The sequence below is a fragment of the Thamnophis sirtalis genome, unplaced genomic scaffold (assembly GCF_051295495.1).
Source record: "Thamnophis sirtalis isolate CommonGarterSnake01/CBP01778 unplaced genomic scaffold, rThaSir2_p1.2 scaffold_4, whole genome shotgun sequence".
In the NCBI taxonomy this organism is placed as follows: domain Eukaryota; kingdom Metazoa; phylum Chordata; class Lepidosauria; order Squamata; family Natricidae; genus Thamnophis; species Thamnophis sirtalis.
This window is the reverse complement of record NW_028261384.1, coordinates 136,720,451-136,739,847: the sequence shown is the minus strand read 5'-3', so window position 1 is coordinate 136,739,847 and position 19,397 is coordinate 136,720,451. Positions and strand designations below refer to the sequence as shown.

General features: G+C 42.3%; 1 protein-coding gene across 1 annotated transcript; it reads right to left on the bottom strand.

Annotated features, from left to right (window-relative positions):
* Positions 1 to 11,326: 11,326 nt before the first annotated feature.
* LOC106551111 (vomeronasal type-2 receptor 26-like) lies at positions 11,327 to 18,701 on the bottom strand. Its single transcript, XM_087714999.1, has 6 exons — positions 18,495 to 18,701; positions 15,892 to 16,716; positions 15,044 to 15,262; positions 13,085 to 13,211; positions 11,635 to 11,836; positions 11,327 to 11,360 (listed from the first exon to the last, which is right to left on the bottom strand). The coding sequence occupies exons 1-6, from the start codon at positions 18,699 to 18,701 to the stop codon at positions 11,327 to 11,329; spliced, it is 1,614 nt and encodes a 537-aa protein (XP_087571125.1).
* Positions 18,702 to 19,397: the final 696 nt, after the last annotated feature.

Here is a 19,397-nt window from a genome sequence, read left to right as displayed (position 1 = left end):
GTACACACACACACACACACACACACACACACACACACGTGTTTGTGTGTGTGTGTGTCCTTTATTTGCGCTGATAACAAAGGCAACAGTAAAAATATTGGGTGTCTGTCATGATGGACTCTTGTGACGAGTCGATTGACAGATGATGGAAGCAGTTAGCTTCCTCCATAATTGGGGCTTACCAGGGGTTGTGAATATATATATATATATATATATATATATATATATATATATATATATATATATATATATATATATATATATATATATATATATATATATATATATATATATATATATATATATATATATATATATATATATATATATATATATATATATATATATATATATATATATATATATATATATATATATATATATATATATATATATATTCACAACCCCCGGTAAGCCCAAATGTGGGAGGAAGAGACCACTACTTCCATTCTCTGTCCTTCGGCTCGTCACAAGAGACCATCATGACAGAACCCAATATTTTTTTACTGTTGCCTTTTTGTTACATTTGTTATATTTATTATTTATTTATCAGCACAAATATAACATGTATGTATGTATGTATGTATGTATGTATATGTTTTTTATTTGTACTGATAAATAAATAAAGGGAGACTATTATAAATCTATTTCAAGCCATTTAGCTTGAAATAGATCTACACTAGTATAGATCTATACTATAAATGATAGATAGACAGATGGACAGGTAGGCAGGCCGGCAGGCAGGCAGGCAGGCAGACAGACAGACAGATGAATATAAATAATAAACTATTATGTATATGTATATGTCTATGTGTATCTGTATGTGTATGTTTTTGTATATGTATATATGTGTATATCTGTATATGTGTATATCTGTATATGTGTATATCTGTATATGTGTGTATATTCACCTTTACCTCCTTGTGGTGCACCCTGGATAACATAGTCATGTGAACCAAGTGACTAGCAACAAGTGGCAAACTATGAAGAATTGGCAGTTAACAACAGTTGGCAGCCAAACATCTTTGTAGAACTCCTGGCTCTCTACGGATAAACAGCTATAAGTCCATGTATTTTCCATACCCTAAATAAATCATATCTTAACAACTTTTGTAGAAATAGCTGGCTGTGTTGAATTACAGGTATCACTTATCCTATAACCATTCATTTAGCAACTTTGAAGTTACTATGATTCTGAAAAAAAGTGACTGAAACCATTAAATCAATCTTAGATTCCCCCACTTGGTCTCTTTGTTTCATTCTCAGAAGCCATGCAACTCATCTGGTCCAGTTGCACTCCAGTTCTTCACTTTTCTTGACTGTCTTTGCACCATTTCTTTTGTTATTTTCACATCTTCCATTTTATGCACCTTAATAGAATTCTCAATCTGTTTGATCCATTTTGCATTTCTGTTGTGCTTCTTGTTGTTTTCCCACAAATTCCTCCAGAATTTCAGAGCTTTCTCTTTATCAGGCTTTTCATTTGTTGTTACTCCATCTCCACTTTCCAAGCTCTTATAAAACTGGTGCTGATTTGCTCTGAACTGTGAGTTTTCCTTGAATTGAGTTACTCAGTTTTCATATCTTTTAATCTTTTCAGCAATGGCAACAACCCTCTGCTTCAGCTCTTCAATTACTATCACAATCTCTTTATTCTCCAAATCGTATTTTGCTTCTAGGCTGCTTTTGAACTGCTTGTTCTTTAGCTGACCTTGCCTTAGGTTCTCTCTCTCTCTCTCTCTCTCTCTCTCTCTCTCTCTCTCTCTCCTCCATTCCTTCTTTCCCCTTGGAGCTCTCAGGTTGCCTTGATGCTGAGCCTTACTCCCACACCTCCTCATCCTCTGATTTGGCTGCTGGAGGGGCTGGCAATTGATGGACCAAAATACTGCCACCGCAACAATCGAACTCACAGTCTCCTGATGATGATGCGAGAGCTCCATCTCTAGGCCACCCTGCCTATTGATGACTAGAAAGACTAATTTCCTGGTCATTTGCAAATGCATTAGACTATTTCTGTCACACTGAATAAATTTTGTGGCCTTAAGCTATCGGTGACCAGTTCAGGGGAATCAGTAGCTGACTATCAGCTGGGAGCAAACCAATTCACTCTGACTTTGATGTGGGCCCACCTACCCGGCCGTGCACTATATTCACCTATATTTCCTTTTCCAAAACCCACCTGATCAACCCGGCAGAGTGGATTGCCACACTTCAGCTGTTTTCCTTGCCAGCAGTAATGCTGAAGGTGAGTTTTCATTAAATTATGCACATGTGCACAGTGCACATCAGGGACATATGGCACGTGCAGGAGTGAAGCAAGCAAGTGTGTTCAAAGCGAGCACTCATCAAACCAGTTGTTAAACTGGTAGGTTCCCACCCCTGCCTGAAGCCAACTTTAAAGGATCAAAATCCTTTTTGGTTTTTACTTGTTCCAGCAACAAAACAATTGGAAGATGCAGCTATTAATCTATGAGCAAAATCCAGCCCTACAAAAAGATGGGCATCAGGAAGGAAAAATGTGGGGTCATTAGGCCAGATAGTCTCTTCTGAAAAAGATCCATTGGCTGTTACAACTTGCCATTCAACATCGTCTAAAATACACTGTGGGAAATAGATTAAAAAATGGGTTTTATCCAAGCTGAAGATAATTTGTTTAAACAAATAAGAGATCAAGGCTTAATGCATATAAAGAGGATATATAATGTATTAATACAGATGGATTCGGAAACAGAATTAGTTAAAGATTGTATGATAAAGTGGGCTCAAAATATTGAAGAACCAATAATGTTGGATACATGGGAAAGAATCTGGGTAAGAAATGTGAAATTTACACAAGCTCAAAATCTGAGAGAAAATTTTTATAAGATGTTCTATAGATGGCACTTAGATCCTAAAATGCTGGCTTCTATGTATCCGAACTTACAGCCTAAATGTTAGAGATGTGGCTCTCTCGATGCTACATATTTTCATATATGGTGGACCTGCCAAAAGGTTAAGGCATTTTGGATAAAAATATGGTGGATTACGCAAAATATCTTTAAAAGAAGGATAAAGTTTACTCCTCAGCTATTTTTACTAGGTATATGTACTGACTTTACAGTGGTAGAGACTAACTTGATTCTGCATCTAATAACGGCAGCAAGACTGTTGGTGGTGCAATACTGGAAGAAGGAAGACTTGCCTACAACTCAAGAATGGACATTGAAAGTTACAAACTTAGCCGAGATGGCTAAAATATTGGCATATCTTAAAGATCACTCAAATGAGAGATATAAACGAGACTGGAAAAAATGGACTGACTATATACAAAATAAATATGGGACCAAGAAATTCCAGTTAGCCTATGCTTAAGATCAGAAATGATTTAAATTGTTTAAAGTTGGTTCAGCAAGAAGAAGCTAAGGTCAATGTAAAATGTTATTAATTTTTTTTTTATTATTTTTCTCAACAGATTTTAGACTGTGTTTGTTAGAAATCCATACCGTGTACGGGTTCTGGGAAGTTGGGGGGGGAAGGTGGAGGGGGGTTGGGGGAGAGGGTGGAGGGAGGGAGGGGTATATATTAGGCTAGACAAGAATTTGGTGGTAAACTAGAATTATTTTGACATACAAAAAATTGTACTTCGATGTCTTACTGATTGAGGAATGATGAAATGTTTGCCTTAAAAGAAATAAAACTTTAAACAACATAAAATACACTGTGGGGGAATATCTAATCATAACCATTGATAGCCCCCTCCCCCTCCCCTTCGACAACACGGGTGGCACGAACAGCGCGAGTAGCGTCTGGTGGCTATCGGGAACGGCCTTTCCCCCCCCAGGCGAACGGGGGCGGCACGAGGGTGGTTTGAATCCCCTTGTGCTTGGACTTTGCTTGGACTATGTTGGACTGAGATTGGCCGCGGAGGGACACCGTGCTTGGGGGTAGTATTCTGATGGCTGTGGGCAGGATTGGGAATTACTACTCTGCACTATGGATCCATGCAACTGGCTTTTTCATCGCTGCCGTGGATGATCCTGGTGCATCCCCCCCCTCCTCCATCACGGCTTCTGACTTTAATTACCATCTAACTATTGCTTTAATTACCATCTAACTATTGCTTTAATTATCATCTAACTATTGCTACCTCAGACCGGCTTTTACAATCTTGGCTTGTGATCCCTGTGGCCACTACTAGTACTGCAACCATCTGTGACTGTTTCTTGGCTTGCCTTCCCAGACAACACTGCCTCCCTGAACTGCTCCCACCACTCACACCCCCTGCCACTCTGGCTGTTGCTGTTTGGCCATGGAGTTTTTTGATCTCCGTCCTCGCCGAGAGTTGTGCATGCCACTCTGTATTCACAATTCTTGCAGAAAAGGAAAGTGGAGGACAAAGAGGACGTGGGCAGGGAATTTGCTCTCTCCCCTTGTGACTGGGATTAACCCCACACCTACTCTTTTTGTACATCCACCTACGAACTTCGCACGGTTGCGCAATTTTTAACTGGTATGGTGAATGTATGGGATTTGTATGTGAGTGAGTGAATGATCCCACTTTTTATTGCCCATTATTGTTGTATTTTTCGTGTTTTAATTACTTTGTGGGGACTGCTTGGGGTGAACGAATGAGTGTGTCTGATTCGGAGGGCCTGTCGAGGAACGCGGGAGCCATAGGGGTGGTTGAGAGAACCAGGGACACGGGAGTGGGCCGGAGCATTATGGTTGTATCAGGGAGGGGCAGATACGGCGGGGACTTTAGGGCTGGCCATTACCAGGGAAGGAAGGCTTGCTACGTCACAGAGATCCCTCCTTCCAGCCCTATGAGTCCCACTCCAAGGCCAGATGGCGCGAGTAGTCAGGACCCTGGTCTCAGGCTGTTGTCGCTAAATGCCAGGTCTGTAGTTCACAAGGCTCCCCTCGTCCGGGACTTAATTTTAGACGAGAGGGCAGACCTGGCATGTATTACTGAAACCTGGCTGGGCCCGGAGGGAGGAGTCCCCCTCGTAGAGATGTGCCCAGAAGGTTTTCAGGTGCTCCATCAGCCGAGAGCCCAGAGAAGGGGTGGAGGTGTGGCTATTGTTATCCGAGAGTCTCTAGTACCTCGTAGGATCCCTGCTCTGGAGCTTGTCGGGTGTGAGTCCCTGCTGGTGAAGTTGGACCTCAAGGGTCAAGTGGGTTTGCTGTTAACGTACCTGCCTCCCAACAGCGTTGCAGCAGCCCTCCCCTCGCTCCTCGAGTCGGTAGCCGAGCTGGCAATTGAGTTCCCCAGGCTTATGGTTCTGGGGGATTTCAATTTGCCTTCGCTCGGTGAACACTCTGATGGAGCGCAGGAGTTCATGGCTTCCATGACAGCCATGGGCTTGACCCAAGTAACTCGGGGCCCAACCCACTCAGCGGGTCACACGCTCGACCTCGTATTTCTCTCGGAGCAGTGGACTTGTGATCTTGGTCTGAAGGGTAATGAGATCATACCCCTGTCGTGGTCAGACCACTGCCTACTGAGGCTTGACTTTCGGAGACCAAACCTCCACTGTAGGGAGGAGGAACCGACTAGGTGGTTCCACCCCAGGCGACTTATGGACCCCTTGAGGTTCCAGACGGAGCTTGGGGTTATTCCTGATACTCTCGCCCACAGTCCGGTGGAGACTCTGGTTGCTGCCTGGAACTCGGCAGCGTCGGAGTCTCTTGACCGGATTGCGCCACTACGGCCGCTCCGAGGCAGTGGATCCAGGAGGCCTCCTTGGTTTACCGAGGAACTCCGGGAGAGGAAGCGCTGGAAGAGACGCCTAGAGCACCTATGGAGGTCCAACAAATCCAAATTGAGCCGAGCACTTCTAACATCGTGCATCAAGGACTACATCAGGGCAATTAGGACGGCGAAAAGAGCTTATATTGCCACCTTGATCGCCTCCGCTGAGTCGCGCCCAGCCGCCCTGTTTAGGATAACCCAGTCCCTCCTAAACAGGAGGGACACAGGGGATCCGCTTCAGGGTAGGGCTGAGGACTACGTCCAGTTTTTGGCGGACAAAGTTGCTCGGTTTCGGTCGGAGTTGGACTCCGATTTCAATTCTGCAGATCCAGCCGAGGCACAAGGGGATAATCTGGTAGACCACCCCTGGGTTGAGTTTCAGAATGTTGCCCCTGGGGACGTGGATAAGGCCATGAGAGCTGTGAGTGCCTCCACATGTGTACTGGACCTGTGCCCCTCCTGGCTGGTTGCTAACAGTAGGGAGGTGACACGGGGCTGGATCCAGGCGGTTGTTACCGCCTCCCTTCAGGAGGGGGTCTTTCCACCCGCACTTAAAGCGGCGGTGGTGAGACCCCTCTTGAAGAAACCATCCTTGGATCCAGCCATTCTTAACAATTATCGTCCAGTCTCCAACCTCCCCTTTGTGGGGAAGGTTGTTGAGAAGGTGGTGGCCTTTCAGCTCCAGCGGTCCTTGGAGGAAGCTAGCTATCTTGACCCATTCCAGTCCGGCTTCAGGCCTGGCTACAGCACAGAAACCGCTTTGGTCGCATTGACCAATGACCTCTGGAGAGCCAGGGACGGAGGCTTTGCCTCCATCCTGGTTCTCCTTGACCTCTCAGCGGCTTTTGATACCATCAACCATGGTATCCTTCTGCGACGACTGCGGGAGGTGGGGGTGGGAGGCACTGTTTTGCAGTGGTTCTCCTCTTACCTCTCGGACAGGTCACAGTCGGTGTTAGTTGGAGGGCAGAGATCGACCCCTAGGCCCCTAACATATGGGGTGCCGCAGGGTTCGGTCTTGTCCCCTCTACTTTTCAACATCTACATGAAACCGCTGGGCGAGATCATTCGGCGGCACGGGATAAAATACCATCAGTATGCGGATGATACTCAGTTGTATCTGTCCGCCCCGTGCCAACTCAATGAAGTGGTGGACGTGATGAGCCAGGGACTTGAAGCTGTTAGGGACTGGATGAGGGCTAACAAACTTGTGCTCAACTCAGATAAGACCGAGTGGCTGTTGTGTTTCCCTCCCACCAATTCGGCAAGTATTCCACCTCTCAGGCTGGGGGGTCAAACATTATACCCCTCAGACAGGGTCCGCAACTTGGGAGTCCTCCTGGACCCACAGCTGACTTTTGAACACCATTTGTCAGCTGTGACCAGGGGGGCATTTGCCGAGGTTCGCCTGGTGCACCAGTTGCGCCCCTACCTGAACCGGGAGGCTCTCACAACAGTCACTCATGCCCTTGTGACCTCTAGGCTGGAGTACTGCAATGTGCTCTACATGGGGCTGCCCTTGAAGAGTATTCGGCGACTTCAGCTAGTCCAGAATGCGGCCGCGCGAGTGATTGTGGGTGCACCTCGCTTCACCCACATAACACCTATCCTCCGCGAGCTGCACTGGCTACCTGTCGATCTCCGGGTGCACTTCAAGGTGCTACTTGTCACCCATAAAGCCCTACATGGTAGTGGATCTGGGTACTTGAGAGACCGCCTACTGCCAATTACCTCCACGCGACCTATTAGATCTCATCGATTAGGCCTCCTCCGAGTTCCATCTGCCGGTCAATGCCGACTGGCAACTACGCAGAGGAGAGCCTTCTCGGTGGCAGCTCCGACCCTATGGAACGATCTCCCCATGGAGATTCGTACCCTCACCACCCTCCAGACCTTCCGCACAGCCCTCAGAATCTGGCTATCCCGTCAGGCCTGGGGCTAAGACTGTAACCCGCCCGAATGGTATGAATGTTGTGTTTTTTAATTATGTATTGTCTTATATGTTAAAAGTTTGTCTCCCCCTCCCCCTTGGGTTGTGAGCCGCCCTGAGTCCCCCCAGGGAAAAGGGCGGCATATAAATAAACTTCTACAATCAACAATCTACTACAAGAAATGTGGGGACAATTCTAGAAAGATTATAACCCAGTTGTAATGATCAGTTCCTAACTGTCTGATAAAATATATGAACTTATGGTGAACATGCCTGGTAGAGGATACCTTAATATTTCTTCATTCTCATTTGTGGGAGGAATTCTCATTTAACTGGATTGGAAATACAATTAACTGAATTCAGAAGGACAAGAGGATTTGTAAGGTGACTTTAAACAAGTGAAGTAATTATGTTGAAATGGCTCACTATCCTGCTAAAGAGGAAGCTGAAGATTAGGTAGTCAGGAGTGGGATTCAGCCGGTTTGGACTGTTACCGGTGAACCGGATGCTACTTATACTTCTGCTTTGCTGAACCAGTAGTTCAGCAAATCAGCCTCACCCGTTCTGGTCCACCCCTCCCAGGAGTGTCCATGCGGCCCATTTTGGATGCCATGTAAGTGCAGGGCCTGGGCCGGGGCCCTGCGAGGGTGAAAAACAGTCCTACTTGCAGTTCTGGAAGGCCAGAAACAGGCCCATTTCTGCCCTTTGGAGGCCTTCCAGAGCCCATAGGAGGTTGTTTTTACCCTCCTGGAGTCTCAAAAAAAGACTCCAGAGCTTGGGGAGAGCAAAAATGCAGGTGACCACCCACATGGGTCTGATGGTGTTGGGGATATCAGCAAGGACAACTGGCAAAAACAGCTGCAGGCGATCCCCACGAGACCTCCGGCTTCTGGCTACGCAGGGTGATGACAGATGACATCACACCAGGCCAACATGCATCAGGAAAGCTGCGCAGAGCAGGTCGTTTGAACCCAAAGTCAGATGCAAGTTGAACAGCTGAGAGGGGGAGGGATTTGGAGGGGCCAGATGTTGGCTAGCTTCAGGGTGTAGACTATAACCAGGTAGATAAAAGGCGCTGGAAGGTGGAGGCTCCCAGTACGGGCTTTAATTTAATCTACATACTCAAATTCCCATGGTAATATCTTCACAGTACTCCATAAGGGGTATAGGGGAAAATCCAACATGAGAAATTATGCTTGGATATTTTCCCCTTATCAATAAATACCTGGGTAACACCAGCTTAACAGTTAATTTAATTTAAATCCACCAAGTAAAATAATGAATACATTTTAGAAAATAATATATAGTAAAAGAAAATGAGAAAAATATACTATACTAATAGTCTTGCCAATAACCATATCAATTGTAATCAAACCACAATTAATTTCCATTTAGTAAAGCATAGGTTTAACAGGCTCACAATTCAAACCTAGCAACAACTTGTGTTAAAATCTATCAGATGGATATTTGTATATATTCAATTAATCTGAGAAGCGTAAATGTTTTTCAACCTTTAATATATACATGCCATATAACAATTAAAAAAAAATGATATGAGTGAGCAAAGCTATGATCGTTCCACAATATATCAGTTCCCTAATTCCTTCTCTTTGTCAGCTGTTCTTTGCTGTTCAACTCTGGTTTGATCAGAATAATATAACATTTGAGGAAAAAGATGCAACCGAGTAAACCAGCACTGGAGGCCAAGATGGAGAAGATCTCCACAGCTAGCTTCTCTTTCCCTTTGGTGCTCAGGTAGGCTGGAAGGAAAGCTAACCAAATGTTGCAAAACACCAACATGCTGAAGGTGATGAACTTGGTTTAATTGAAACTCTCTGGAAGGTTCCTGGGTTTCCGTGGGTTTCACATAGTTTTACCACCGGTTCGCCACACACTGAAATTGTGAGCTCGCGCGTGCGGCTTGCACGCCTGAGCTGTTGGAAGAAATGTCCACCTGGATTCAGTTCCAAGTGCAGGGAAAAACACTGGAAACATGGAGGCTGCTTGGAAAGATGGTTGAATGGTGGAGAAGATCACATGGCTTGAATTCCTGAACAGGATCAAATGGCTTGAGCTCCTGAGCAGAAAAGGGTTGAGATGCTAAGAGTACCCTAAGTTCTATACCTTCTGAGGGCCCCACCTCTCTGTTTCCTGTGTAATAAATATATCCCATTGGCTATCAGACTCCCAGAAAGCAGAGGTCTTAGCTAATTTTGTAGGCTTTCCTGAGACCGAAGCTTGTTTGAGCCGCTGGTTGATGTAATCTTCCCAGGTGCCACGTGGTGAGCTTCTGTTTGCTAGATGGATCCTCCTGAAACAGGTAGATCCTTGTTATGTAGAATAGACTGGCTCAGACCTTAATGGCCTATTGACAAAGGTTGGGGGATGAGTTCCTGCCTCCCTTTTAGGGGGAAATATTTTGCCCTTTTAATATTTCCTAAAATATTTCATTTTCTAGTAGAGGGGTAGGTTTTAACTTCCTACACATGCGGTTTGGAAAATGTGGCTATCTAGGATGGCATTGTGCTGGGGCAGGTGGTTGGGCCCACCGGCAAGTCACCACTACCGGTTTGGGTGAACCAGTCTGAACCGACTGAATACCACCACTGTTTGAGATGCCTGATAGTCTGTGACAGTCACCCAGCATGGAAGAACATTCATTCACGAAGGCTTTGGTGAGCAGTATTAAGGAGAGGAATGGAACCTTCTCCACTGTACTTGACAAGGTCTAGTCAGCTGTTACAGGACAGCCTGCCCACAGTCCCAGAAATCTGAACAACCTGAAATGTCAGAGTTTCTTTGATGGTTTGCTCCAAATTGATTGTTTCCATGGCACATTGTGAGTGTTTTGTTGAAATGTTCAGCCTTGTCCTTTGGTTAGGAACTCTGAAGAAGATCTAATTTGTTTACCTATCTTCTGTCATTAATCAAGGTTCTGACTAATGAATCCAAGCAAATTAGCAGTTTTAGGCTTAGGTTTAGGTTAGATTAAAATAAATTAAATTCAGTTGAAAATCTTGGGTTAGGATAACTCCAGGTACCTTCCACCAAATTGCATATAATTTTAAAATTTAGTGAGAATGAAACCAACAAATCATTTGAAGAAATCTAAAATGTTGTACCTTCAAGCACTTGCTAAATGAGTGGTGGTAAATCGTGTACTACCTGTAACACAATGCAGCCAGGTATTTCTGTAGACATTATAAGAGGAAGGAATAATAGCAAGTACATTCAATATCCTGTGTGTCAACTCCTTCAATAAAGGTGTGTCCAACCTTTATTGTTGTAATCAATTGACTACATTTATAAGCAAAGCAATCTTTCAAAATCAGGTGCTGAATACATTTGAATCCCAGGAGCCACATATATGTGAACATGCATGCATGATTGATTGAATGAATAAATCATTATAGATAGCATGTTTACCAAACATAAATAAATAAAGGAAAAAAGGAAAGAACACATTTCAACAGGAAAATACAGTAAAAGAAAATGAGAAAAAGTACATTATTCTAATGGCCTTAGCAATGCTCCATTCAACACCATATCAGTTGTAATCGAACAACAATTAATTTCCATTTGGTGAAGCACAGATCGGACAGGTTCACAATCCAAACATAGCAACAACTTGTGTTTCTTCAAAGTCTTTCAGAAGGAATTTATGATCAGTTAATCAGAGAAGTGTAAATGTTCTTACACCTTTAATATAAACACACAATGCAATTTAAATATATCAGGATCTCAAGGATGAGAGACAGCAAAGCTATTATCATTCAAAAATATATCAGTTTCCTAATTCTTTCTCTTTGTCAGCTGTTCTTTGCTGTTCAACTCTGGTTTGATCAGAATAATATAACATTTGGGGACAAAGATGCAACTGAGTAAACCAGCACTGGAGGCCAAGATGGAGAAGATCTCCACAGCTAGCTTGTCTTTCCCTTTGGTGCTCAGGTAGGCTGGAAGGAAAGCTAACCAAATGTTGCAAAACACCAACATGCTGAAGGTGATGAACTTGGCTTCATTGAAACTCTCTGGAAGGTTCCTGGCTAGGAAGGCCACCATGAAGCTGATGATGGAAAGAAGCCCCATGTACCCCAAGACAAGGAAAAACATCACAATGGGTTCCTCATTGCATTCAGCTATGATACGTTTGGTGAATGAATGTTTGTCCAGATCTGGGAATGGGGGAAATATTGTCATCCACCCAACACAAAGAATTACTTGAATGAGGAAACAGCAGAGCACAATGGAATTGGGTAGTCTTTTCCCCACCCATTTCCTCATGTTGGATCCTGGCCTAGTAGCCATAAAAGCCACCACCACAGTGACGGTTTTGGCCAAGACACAAGAAGTGGCCATTGAGAAGGTCATGCCAAAAGTGGGCTGTCGCAGAAGACAGGTGACTCTCATTGGCTGGCCAAGAAAGAGCAAAGGGCAGAGGAAACAGAGTAGAAGGGAGACAAGGAGAATATAAGAGAGATCACAGTTGTTGGCTTTGACAATTGGAGTATCTCTGTGCTTAATGAATGTTCCAAGAACAAAGACTGTACTCAGGGAGAAAACCAGAGCAGCAGAAGCTGAGCTGATTCCTAAGGGTTCTTCATAAGAGAGAAAAGTTATCACTTTGGGGATGCATTGAGTGTGGTGTTCATTTGCATAGTGATCTTCTGAGCATCTGAAACAGTCATTCATGTCTGAAAACCAATAACCAGATTCCACTTCAATTCTGATAAACTGAGATTTTCTGTTACAGATTTGTTCCTGAAGGCTGTTAAATGCCACCAATTACTATTGAAATATAAGTTATACTGTCACTAATGGTCTTTCTTTCTTTCTTTCTTTCTTTCTTTCTTTCTTTCTTTCTTTCTTTCTTTCTTTCTTTCTTTCTTTCTGTCTGTCTGTCTGTCTGTCTGTCTGTCTATCTCTCTATCTCTCTATCCATCCATCTCTCTATGCCAAATACCACTCACTCATCACAAAATCTTCAGAACTCTAAAGCCTACAAACTTGAAAATCAGCACGTTTCTCCCGGCTTCTGGGTGCTTGCTAAGAAAGGATTTTTTTGAAATGACCAACAGGTCATCAGTATTTCTTATACAGTATTATAGTGACATGCATTGATGCTTAGGAGTTAGATGTTCTACTCCCCCTCCCTACTTGAAAGGAACTGTGTTCCCACTGCCAGTTGTCTTATGTGGGAGTCAACAGTGTGTGACTCATTCAGACTGTGGGCTGGCCTGATCATATGATTTCATAGCGAAGCATGGGTATCCAGTTAGTTTGTTATCTAATTCACATCTGAACCCATGTACAAATTCTGATTGAGCTTCATTTGAGGGAAACACTGTATTTTTATCAGAATAACATTCTCCAATACACGATGGTCTGTCTGTGTGGAATACCGTCTACACAACATAATTTACCTTTCTGGTCCGAAATCTTTTCTTCTGGACAAGAAGCACAGTCATAACAGCAAAATTTCTTCCCTTCCTTCTTCTTCTTCTGATAACCTGGTTGGCAATGCTCATTGCACACTGAATGAGGAGCCACCTATCCAGGAAGATGAAAATAATTGAGATGTTCTGAACACAATCATATCTGAAGCTACGAGGAATTCAATTGCTTCTGTTATTATTAAGTATTGGTTTCTACAAATTGTGTGACATCTTCCTGGAATATGAGTTCATACTGAAAGAAGATGGATAATACAAATATTAAGACCATCTTTCATTCTGAAGACACACTATTATTTCCACTTGAAACAATGTATGATCAGAGGTGGTATTCAGCCAGTTAGGACCGGTTTGGATGAACTGGCAGCAGAAAATTTGAGTAGTTCAGAGCACCGGCAAATACTACCTCTGGTTGGCCCCACCCTCCGACCCCCATCAACATTATAACTGGAAAGAAAACATTTGGAATTCCACCACTGTGTAAGATGATATTTGGGGAATTGATCAGTGTCTATTACTTTTTCAGATTTCTTTTTGGCAATCTCGTGACTGTGAAGTTCCCAGAACATGACCTAATTAATTTACGAGCCTCAAGACAAAGTTCAAAAGAAACCCATTCATTTATTAGGATCAACATTCTGGCGTGTACTCCTGTGGAGCCAAAACTGATTTACACTTAATTGCATTTGAACTTTACCCCTCTATCTCCTCCCTTCTGTCATACATCATAGATCATATTCATGAACTAGGTTGTAGAAATATGAGATCCAACTCTGGCTGAAGGTATGCATGGAATCCTCTCTCAAATACCAACTTGATAATAGTCATGGTAACACTTTACAAGTTGACATCTAACAGATTATAAATATTGGTAAATATTACTAAATGTATTATTTTGGTCATGGACTCTTCTGTTGTTCAGTGTTTACCTTCACTAAAACAAGACAATGAAAGGCAATAAATAAATAATAAATAATATAATAGATGAATATTGCTATGGAGTTTTGAGAACTTAATCTTCTGAAGATGAGACTAGACAGCCACTTTTTATGGTGGTCTCAATGACAACCTGGCACATTGCAGAGTACTGGAAGAGGTGACCATTCTGGTTCTTTCCAATGGTTCAATGTTGTACTTACCGTATATACTCGAGTATAGGCCGACCCGAATATAAGCCGAGGCACCTAATTTTACCACAAAAAACTGGAAAAGTTATTGACTCGAGTATAAGCCTAGGGTGGGAAATGCAGCAGCTACCGGTAAATTTCAAAAATAAAAATAGATACCAATAATGCCATTGCCCATTGAATAACATATACAGCCTGCCTGTGCCCATTAAATATACAGTAGCCATTGTAAAAATTTGCTCTGCATAACAAATTATTATCACACAATACCGGTGTATTCAATGAAATACTTCACTCACCTCATGATGCTGATGTCCCGCTGTGATGATGATGTCCCACCTCCTATGACACACGGCACAGTGATTCCTATCATTGGATCACTGTACCAGAGGAGGTGGGACATCGCTATGTGGCTGCTTGCCATAACAAGGAGGAGGTGGGACATCGTTGCAGAGCGGCAGGAGGGGGAGGAAGGGGAATCGTAAGATAGCCCTGCATTACATTAGAACGTGAGGAGGGGGTATGGTGCGGTGCACGCTGCACGGCAAACTGACACAGAGGGAGGGGAAACTCAGGGGCGCTGGGCCATTCACAAGTGTCACCCAGCGGCATGGCCCCGTCCTTTATCTCCTCCATTTCGGGCAAATTTTTCACTGACTCGAGTATAAGCCGAGGCGGCTTTTTTCAGCTCAAAAAGTGGGCTGAAAAACTAGGCTTATACTTGAGTATATACAGTATATGTACAATGTTCTGAGTGTCTGATTTTAAAAATAAAATAAGATAAATGAAACTAGGGTCCTACATTGTACACCTGGTTAAAAGATGTATGCCACACTATCATATCCTCTTTAAGGGAGATTTGTTTTCCTTCTGCAGACTTGGGATCAATCTTTCCAACTTTCACCCTCTGGAAAGTACGATTGGGGAAGGTGAGCAGGTTGGTGATATCAAGTTGACTTTCTACTTCCCGGTCCACATTGAAGGCCACAACTTCTCCTGCTGAGTTATTAAATAAAATATCCTGAAGAGCGATATGGAGCTGATAGAAACAGAAATACACAAACAAAGGGGTGTGTGTGAAATAGTTTATTATTTATGTGTATGTGTATATATATATATATATATATATATATATATATATATATATATATATATATATATATATATATATATATATATATATATATATATATATATATATATATTTATAATTATATATATAAAATTATATATATATATATATATATATAATTATGCTCCCTCTCCCCCCCCTCTCTCTTCCACATAACTATGGAACTCCTCGAGCAATTACAAACAAACTTGGTACAAAGATGACTTACTCTTGGAAACAAATACTGTGGGGGTAAGACACCACTGACACCCCATCAGTGTTTGTGTTCTGTTAAGATACAGCCTATTGTGCCTTCAAATGGCTTATATTGTACTGCCGTAAAATGGCTTCTACTGTACAGTGCAGTTCCCATGGTAACAGTTTCACAGTACTCCACAAGGGGGCTCCCTCTGGTAAGGAGGAAAATCCAACATTTGAAATTATGTTTTCCCCCTATAAATAAATACCTGGACAACGCCAGGTTATCAGCGAGTGGTGTAATAAAAAGCTTAATGTGGAAAATATGGGGGAAGCATTACCTGCCAAGGCTGAAGCCTTTTTCTTTCCCATGTTGTCCTAGAGTTGGCTCGAGCTCGAGATTGCAGAGCGTGGGCCACAGCATGAACTCCATTGTAGATACTGTAGCTGTGCCCATTCATGGTCATTTCAAAATGTGAGGTAGGGATGGACTGAAAACTCTCCTCTCTGGTACACCTTTTTTTTCCCACTTGCTCTGAAGTTGTAAAGAGACATTTGAGGGCTCGGTTCCAAAAATCCTCCAGATTATTAACCTTTGGGCCAGGTCTGAGGAGGTGGAGAAATTCCCAAAATGCCTTTATCTCACTGGAATGAAGCATGAAGGAAAGAGCTCCTTGGAACATATGAATGTTGTCATTCAGCCTTTCAGAGAAATCTACCTGGTCTGTCATAATCCACACCTTTCCCCCACATGCCTTTTCATTGCATTCATCATATACCTCTACTAGTAAAGAAGCCACGTACAATAGGGTTGACGTATCTCCATAGATGATGAAGGTACTTGCTTTACTCTCTGTAAAATGGAGGTTAAGTTTTTCAACCAGCTCAGCAAGTTTACTCCAACTGTTTATACTTTCTAAATACTGCTGTGGAATTATTTGAGTGAAAGCAGAGCAGATTCCATTCTGGGAGAACAGGGCCTCCAGGGAGAGCAGGAAATGTTCTGCACCATCACCATCCTGAGTGAAGAGGCCAATCCAGGTCAATCCAAAATTCCTTAGCAGATAAAGGATGCCTTGAACCTGGTGGTCTTCGCCAAGGGCCATACGGAAGAAGGAAGGGTTGGATCCATCTTTCCTTTCAGAGGCAAAAGATCCATAGGCCAGCTAAGAGGGGAGGAGATAAAATTCAGAAATGAGTTAGAAGTCTCTCCCAGACTAACAATGTCAGCTGCTTAAAAGGAGAACCTCTACAAAATGTTCTATCAGTGGCATCTATCACCAGCCAGAATGGCTAAGATGTTTCCAAACAGATTTCTGAAATGTTGAAGGTGTCAGTACAAACAGGGAACATTCTACCACATGTGGTGGACTTGCCCCAAGGTTGGAAAATACTGGCATAAAATAAGGAAGTGGTTGGAAGAGATAACTGAGCAAAGGATAGAGCTGAAGCAGGAATTGTTTTTCCTGGGAATCTTTGATGGGAAAATGGAGAAAAAATACAATACATAATACTACACATATTAACTGCAAGAAGAATTGTACTAGCACAGAACTAGAAACAAACAGGTACTCCCCCAGACCCCGATCATAAGAAGGAAAATCTATGATTGTGCAGAAATGGGTAAACTATCTATGGAAATGAAGGAAAGAGAAGAAACCGATACTATCAAATTTGGAATAAATGGTATTCCTGGCTTGAGACTAAATGTAAAATTGAAGGCCTAAAGGGTAAATGTATAAATGTATAGAGAGTATCTAAATAAGTGTATAACTTAGGATAATGATATAGAAATAGAATTTTTTGGGAAATAGGATTGTTACAAAAAATGTGGATACCGATATGGAAAAGCTGTTACAAGTGTAAGTTTGAGTTTTATGTTTTGTCTTTTGAATGATGGAATGGTGTGTGTGTGTGTGTGTGTGTGTGTGTGTGTGTAAATAATTACTGTGGTTGTACAGTATAACCATGAATAAGAAATAGCAAGTCGACTACATTGTTTACATGATATTAAAAGATATTAAAAGAAGAAAAGAAATATATATTGTGATGTAGCAATAGCAATAGCAATAGCAGTGGACTTATATACCGCTTCATAGGCCTTTCAGGCCTCTCTAAGCGGTTTACAGAGAGTCAGCATATTGCCCCCAACAATCTGGGTCCTCATTTTACCCACCTCGGAAGGATGGAAGGCTGAGTCAACCCTGAGCCGGTGAGATTTGAACCGCTGACCTGCTGATCTAGCAGTAGCCTGCAGTGCTGCATTTAACCACTGCGCCACCTTGGCTCTTAGGCAGTAGGGTTTACTGCCTAAGCATGGGGTTGGTCTAGAAGACCCCAAAGTACCTTCCAACTCTATTATTCTATATTGTTCTGTCCTGTTCTGTTCTGTTCTATTTTTATTCTATTCTATTCTACTCTACTTTCCTCTCCTCTGCTCTATTGTTCTATTCTATTCTATTCTATTCTATTCTATTCTATTCTATTCTATTCTATTCTACTCTACTCTACTCTACTCTACTCTACACTACACTACTCTACTCTATTTTTCTATTTGATTCCATTGCATTCCACTCCTTTTTCTCTATTCTATTCTATTCTATTCTATCCATTCCATATTTTTTCTATTCTATTCGACTCCACTCTACTGTACTCTACTCTATTCTACTCTATTTTTCTATTTGATTCCATTCCACTCCACTCCTTTTTTATTCTATTCTATTCTATTCTATTCCATTTTCTTCTACTCCTCTACTCTTCTTTTCCATTCCATATTTTCTCTATTCTATTCTATTCTATTCTATTCTATTCTATTCAACTCTATTCAACTCTATTCTAATCTATGCTTTTATTATTTAAGAAAATACCATTCTGAACAGCGATTTGTAAAGAAAAAATACCAAAGATATATCCAAGAAAAACAATTCCCATCTAGAGACCTCACCTGTGGAACTTTGTAAAGAGTTAAGATGTTTGCCACTTGGAAGGAAATATCAGAATTTAATCCTGCAATCATGGCTATTACATTCTTCTTAGAGTTGCAATTGTAATTCAAGGCAAATTGCTGTGATTTGAAGAGAAGCTGCAAAACACTGTGATAGAAAGTTTTCTCATCGTTGTAACTGTCCACAATGTAGAATCCGAGGGTCATATTGGACAAGATCTCTGGATTCCCATTGATCTCATGGATGGCAAATGCCAAGGCTAAATTATGTTGGTACAATTTTCTGTTTATTCTGCAAATACAGATATGATATAATTTCACATGAAATATCCAACAGGATCAAAATGCACAATTTAACAACATCTTCTCCCCCTGTTTTGCACAGACTGTGCAAGATCCTCAGCTTAAGCTTAAAGGTAAAGGTAAAGGTTCCCTTCACACATGTGCTAGTTGTTCCTGACTCTAGGGGGTGGTGCTCATCTTCGTTTCAAAGCCAAAGAACCAGCGCTGTCCAAAGACATCTCTGTGGTCATGTTGCCAGCAGGACTCAATGCTGAAGGTGCACAGAACGCTGTTACCTTCCCACCAAAGGTGGTTCCTATTTTTCTATTTTCATTTTTTACATGTTTTCGAACTGCTAGATTGGCAGAACCTGAGACAAGTAATGGCAGCTCACTCCATTTCATGGTGCAAAGAATTCAAGCCACCGAACTGCCAATCTTTCTGATCGACAAGCTCGGCATCTTAGTCACTGAGCCACCGTGTCCCACAAGCTTAAGCTTATCTGACCACAAATGACAGACAATGTCTTTGCTGCTAAGAAATGGCAAGTGGATTCTGATGGAAGATCCAGGGGTTGCATTTGACTAGAAGGGACTGTTAAAAAAAAGCCAGCCATGGTTA